Genomic DNA, 6623 nt, shown 5'->3' on the forward strand with positions numbered 1-6623 from the left:
AAACAAACTACTTTTGTTTTTCCTGTTTTCAAATTATTTTTTGGTTAATCACAAAGACACCCCTAGATATACTTTAACTATTAAATTTCCCTATAGTTATAGAAACAATAGAAACCCCCCTGTCGTTTATAGTTGGTGTTAAAATAAACGATAGAGGGGCAATTAGGTAAATATATACTAATACATCATTCTACGAACTCTAACGGTACACTAACGACTCTCTAATAGAAGGGGTATTTAGGTTATTTATGAAATGTTAGGGAGTTTTTAGATTAAACATCAGGGGGGTCCATATTTTATTCCCTCTTAGGCTCTTAGCCTCTTACACAACAAATCCTAAGAGCTGGTCTGGTCTTAACTAGCCGGCGATCCACGAAACCGACTCATTCCTCGAACTCTTTTACATGTTCTTCTCTTCGCCAGCACAAAGAAGCTTCTCTTTTTCTCATTATTTTAAGCTCACAATCTCAGCTTTATGCCATTTATTAAAGTAATTCAAATCTCTTTTATAAATCCATCATGTAGTAGTAGTGCTTGTAGTCTTCCTCACGACTAAGTCTGTTTTATCTGTCTCTGTCTCAAGTTTTTGTGAGGCCAGTTGGAGAGTTTTGAATCTTTCAGATTTAGAGCCAGCCACCGCTTTGGTTTTATTCCTTACTAAGGCTTTGTCAAGAGCTTTCATGAAAAGGATAGGATCTGTTTTGAAAGCTTCGTAGTTTATTTATACTGAGAAAGGTATGATTTTTATGGTGACATTAGGATCTGTGCTCTCTTTTATGACATGGGTCGATCTCCTTTTGCCTAAAGGTGCAATGGGTTTTGGGTGGTTTTTTGGTTTACTGTTTTCTGGGTTTGTTTGGTTGCTGAGAAAATTTGTGGGAAAGTGTAGGAAAATCTAAGGGAAGTAAGATTATGCTTTGATTTCGTAACTGGATGTGATATATCTGGTGAAGTTGGAATGTTTACTTAATGGAGTCTAGTGTAATTGTGCTACTTTGTTTTTGATCTTTTACTTGATTTAAGGTTTTAAAGTGAAAATCTGAGTCATTTTCTTGGCAACCAAACAAAGATTTAAGGCATTTATGAACGATCTGTTTCTTTAAACTAAAGCTCGTTGTTATTTGTACGGATTTTTCTTATTCGAACTTTTCAAAAAATTGTTTTCGACTAGGACTTATACTATTTGGCTGCTGACTAAATGTAGGGGGCTAAGAGACATTAAGATGATAGGATTTATTTGTATGGAATTTTCTTATTTCTTGATCTGTTGCTAAGGAGTGCAAATCATAAGAATGAACTATTATTTAACGTTTTGTTTTACAATTCAACTATGTAGAGGATCAAATATTAGGCTTAGATTGGATGGTGAATGATTTGTATTAGTTGTTTAATCTATATTTCCATTGAGATTGATTTTGTTGCATTTTGAAATTTCAGGAACCAAGGCTGATTCTTTTGTAGTGTTCAAATATGGCTTCCAAATCATTCAAAGGAAGCCGATCAAACCTATCAACGTCTTCAGATGCTCATGATGCACACAGACCACCATTACCTCCAACTGTGACATTTGGCCGGAGAACTTCCTCTGGTCGCTACATCAGCTACTCACGCGATGATCTTGACAGTGAGCTTGGAAGTAGTGATTTCATGAACTACACAGTACACATACCGCCCACCCCTGATAATCAACCTATGGATCCATCAATCTCACAGAAGGTTGAGGAACAATATGTTTCGAATTCACTCTTTACGGGAGGTTTCAATAGCGTTACTCGAGCACATCTCATGGATAAGGTGATTGAATCTGAAGCAAACCATCCCCAGATGGCTGGTGCAAAAGGGTCTTCATGTGCAATCCCAGGGTGTGATGCGAAGGTGATGAGTGATGAGCGTGGTGTGGATATTCTCCCTTGTGAGTGTGATTTTAAAATATGTAGGGACTGCTATATTGATGCAGTGAAAACTGGAGGTGGGATTTGCCCAGGATGTAAGGAGCAATACAAGAATTTAGATCTGGATGAGGTGGCCGTGGATAATGGGCGGCCACTACCACTTCCTCCCCCAGCTGGAATGTCCAAAATGGAGAGAAGGTTGTCTTTGATGAAGTCAACAAAGTCGGTGCTGATGAGGAGCCAAACCGGGGATTTTGATCACAATCGGTGGCTGTTTGAGACTAGAGGAACTTATGGTTATGGTAATGCTATATGGCCAAAGGATGGGAATTTTGGAAATGGGAAAGATGATGATGTAGCAGAGCCACAAGAATTGATGAGCAAACCCTGGAGGCCACTTACACGAAAATTAAAGATACCTGCTGCTGTTCTCAGCCCATATAGGTATAGTTCTCTGTTCTTGATTAATCATTATGTTAATTTTCTCCTTTTGAATTTAGGCATTCTGATGATGATATGATGTTTTAAGAAATTTGAGCATTTCTTCTCATTTTCATTTTACAAATATGCAGATTAGATGTTAATGAGTACAACATGCACTTATTCAGATAATCAAATGAATATGTGCTTTTCAAGTTTCCTTGTCGTTATTTATTTATTTATTTTTTTGAGCATTGTTATTTATTTCATTTAGTTATGTTGCGCATGTAATAAACTGATGGTAAGGCATAAGTGGCTTGTTAATTTTTTGAATTTTACTTGAAAGAAAACTCTTTGACATTTTCTGACCCTTGTGTGGGTAGTTCATTGTATTATTTGAGTCAATGGTGGTCATTTTATTTTATTATTTATTGTTATTACTATCATTATTGGAGCAAGGTGACCTTTTAGAATGTTACCATGTAAAACATAGAGTCAACTGAACTATAAATTTGATTCATCAATATAAAGTGGATTGATTGCATTTTTTAATTTTTTTTGGTTCAAAATATTATTGTTTAAACTCTATATATTTAAATTAGCCTATGAGGTTTAATTGACTTAACCTTTTTTTTTTTACTTTATTTGATCCTTGTCAAAGCGCGCACACACACACACACATATATTTCAATATCTTCCCCCAGCTGTTTTTTAATTTGAAAACCGGCTCAATCACTCATGATTTTCAAATCATACTTTTATGCAAATTTTGTTAGTTCAGTCATGGCAATGTTTTTTTGGTAACGGGGGTATTTCGATCAGTTTGTATGTATCTTCACTAATGTCTTAGGACCCTAGAGTTACGATCGGATAATACTCTAATGGTCATCCTGTCATAATAGAGAGAATCAATTTGGGATCTCTTGAATATAACTTAAGAGTCTCTATTTCATACTCGATCACTCAATGTTGTTTTATAAAGTAAGTTCCTTACATATAGGAATAATATATGAAAACTACATAAATTTAGTTAACATTTAAAAAAAAAAAAAAACCTTGTTAATAAGATAATTAAATATTAAAAAAATTGTCATAGAAAACGGTTAAGAAATTAAATATTTAACATTTTTCCTTTTTAGTGATTTTACACTGATAAGCCGTGTTAAGAATATCATTTAGCTAAATTTTATTCACATACTTTTGGATAATGAAATTGTCATGATTCAATTATTTTAGAATTTGTTGTAAAATTATTTTAAAATCTTTGAAAAAAGTCATTAACCTTATCAACCTTCTCCCTAGTTCAACAAAATTTATCTAAAATCATGATAAAAACATTAATTTATAAAATTTATTTACACTGAAAAATTATAGAACAATTTATCACGTTATCTATATTTAAATATATTTTTTATTTACTATAATAGTATAATAAATTTTCATTCAAATAATATATTATAATAGAATTTTAATAAATGACCCTTTCTCATCTACATTTCAACAAATATCAATAAAGGCAATCCATTATTCTTACCTTTCCATCTAATTTCCTCACTCATCAAACAAAATAATTGTCGTTTTAAAATACCCAAAACACCCTTCTCAAAGCTTCCCACTCTCGTAAATCTCCAACACCCCTTCTCCACTCACTTACCTCCACCCTTTTCTCTCCTTTTGGTAATAATAAATAAAACAAACCCTTTTGTTTTTTTTCCTGTTTTCAAATTATTTTTTGGTTAATCAAACACCCCTAGATATACTTTACTATTAATTTCCCTATAGTTTATGAAACAATAGAAACCCCCCTGTCGTTTATAGTTGGTGTTAAAAAAACGATAGAGGGGCAATTAGGTAAATAATACATACATCTCTACGAATCTAACGGTACACTACCGACTCCTAATAGAAGGGTATTCTGTTATTTATGAATGTTAGGAGTTTTTAGATTAACATCAGGGGGGTCATATTTTATTCCTCTTAGGCTCTTACCCTCTTACACAACAAATCCTAAAAGCTGGCTGGTCTTAACTAGCCGCGATCCACGAAACCACTCATTCCTCGAACTCTTTTACATGTTCTTCTCTCGCCAGCACAAAGAGCTTCTCTTTTCTCATTATTTTAAGCTCACAATCTCAGCTTAATGCCATTTATTAAAGTAATTCAAATCTCTTTTATAAATCCATCATGTAGTAGTATGCTTGTAGTCTTCCTCACGACTAAGTCTGTTTTATCTGTCTCTGTCTCAAGTTTTTTTGAGGCCAGTTGGGGAGTTTTGAATCTTTCAGATTTAGAGCCGCCACCGCTTTGGTTTATAAATCAGATTGTGTATATCTAATTTTTGTTTAAGAGCTTATAAATATAGACACAATTCAATTTAATTTTTAATACTAACTTAGGCTATGCTCGTTTATATTCTTAATTATGTATTTTTCTTTTCGTCCTTGAAAAACGTGAAGTATTTGTTTGTTTATGTTATATTTTTGTTTTTTATTCTTGTGGAAAAAGAAAATTAAAGAAAAAATCATCTCTTTTATTTTATGTATATATCAAATTAATTCCATTTTATCTATATATATATATATATATTTTTTTTAATTTTCAAAATGATATTTTCTCATAAACATTTGACCATTCTTTTGACTTTCACTGATCACTATCCCATTTAAGTTATTTTTTTTTTTAAAATTCATTTGTCAAATAATAATTAAAAAATATATAGTACTTTTAATAAATGAATTTTTGTTAGAAAACAAAATTAATAGTATTCAATAGAATTCATGTTTAATCAAACATCATAAAACATTTTGTACAATATTATATAATACAATATACTATTATACAATTTACTTAATGTTATATTATGTCGCACAACATACCCTCAATGATAAGTATTTATTTTAACGTATTTTCCTATTTGCTAAATAAACAAAGTGTATTTTATTTAATTAAATCTACCTTAATTTAAAAAAAAGGCAAAATCATATTTATTACAGTAAGATTTTTTATATACTATATGAGAGGTTATTCTTTTAAGTATAACAAATTAACGATTAAGAAACAATAAGGTTAATTTTCAAAACATCAAATAAATGTTAAAAAATATCGGACGGGTGATGTTAATTGAGTATGGTAAGTAATGGTGGGATAGTTGCATAGGATTGTTACCTTCTTAAGGGAAAACAGCTAAATAACAACTAGCATTTTGACATGCAAACAACGGCAGAACAAAACATACACGCGTTAGATGTAGCAAGTAGATGTGAACGTGAATCATCAGCTGCTCTAATTTTACGATTTATTTAGCACAGTTACTTTGAATTTTGACTTTTTAGACCCAACTAATTGTTCCAAATCCATTTATTTTACTAGATTATGGTAAGATGATTTAGTTAATTATAAGTTATTAGGTGTTGTTGTAGAATAATGGAGGATGTAAATTAGTCTAATGCATAGATTCCTTCTGTTGGTAAGATGTTGTACCGATTAAAATTCTCTCTTAATCTTGGATTTCACACTATAAATATACATAGATTGAAATCGAATTGATTATCTATATACAAGAATAAATATGCTAACATAAATATACAAAATTCCCTCTTAATCTTATATATATTAATGCTTTGACCTAACTTTAATCTCATGTAAAACTACTAATTTTCTTAAGTCTAGAAGAACAACTATCTAAATTGATAAAAAATTAGTAGGAAAGTTTTATAAATTTTTTTTTTTCTTTTTTTTTGGTAACAGGGGTATTTGGGTCAGTTTGCATGTCTTGACTAATGTCTTAGGCTTAGAGTTAACAGTCTAATAATCCTCTAATAGTCATCCCTATTAGTATTAGAGAGAAATCAAACTCGGAATCTTTTGAAATAACACTTAAGAGTCTCTATTCACACTCGATCACTCAGAGGTTGGTTTTATAAGTAATGTTCCTACATATAAGGAATAATTTTATGAAAATAACTATAAATATTGAGTTAACATTAAAAAAAAAAAAAAAAACCTCGATTATAAGTATAATTAAATAATTATAAAAATTGTCATAGAAAACGTTAAGAAAATTAATAATTTAACAATTTTCTTTTTAGTGATTTTACCTATAGGCCGTGTTAAGAAATATTGTTTAAGCTAAATTTTATTCCATCCTTTTGAGATAATGAAATTTTCATGATTAAATTATTTTAGAATTTGTAAAAATTATTTTAAAGTCTTGACCTTATCAACCTTTCCATAGTTCAACAAAATTTATCTAAAATCATGAATAAAACATTAATTTATAAAATCTATTTACACTAAAAATTATAAAACAAG

The 6623-nt window shown here is 30.6% G+C and overlaps 1 protein-coding gene across 1 annotated transcript; it reads left to right on the forward strand.

The window, feature by feature from the left end:
• Positions 1 to 331: 331 nt before the first annotated feature.
• LOC116143189 (cellulose synthase-like protein D2) lies at positions 332 to 2412 on the forward strand. Its single transcript, XM_031428619.1, has 2 exons — positions 332 to 490; positions 1438 to 2412. Exon 2 carries the CDS (start codon positions 1471 to 1473, stop codon positions 2410 to 2412), a length of 942 nt encoding a protein of 313 aa, XP_031284479.1. The 5' UTR covers positions 332 to 490; positions 1438 to 1470.
• Positions 2413 to 6623: the final 4211 nt, after the last annotated feature.

The sequence above is a fragment of the Pistacia vera genome, unplaced genomic scaffold, assembly GCF_008641045.1.
Source record: "Pistacia vera cultivar Batoury unplaced genomic scaffold, PisVer_v2 Contig427, whole genome shotgun sequence".
Classification (NCBI taxonomy): domain Eukaryota; kingdom Viridiplantae; phylum Streptophyta; class Magnoliopsida; order Sapindales; family Anacardiaceae; genus Pistacia; species Pistacia vera.

What these genes read in the sequence shown, in the direction of transcription:
- LOC116143189 (XM_031428619.1), top strand. Translation starts at nt 1,471, where the DNA reads ATGGCTTCCAAATCATTCAAAGGAAGCCGATCAAACCTATCAACGTCT.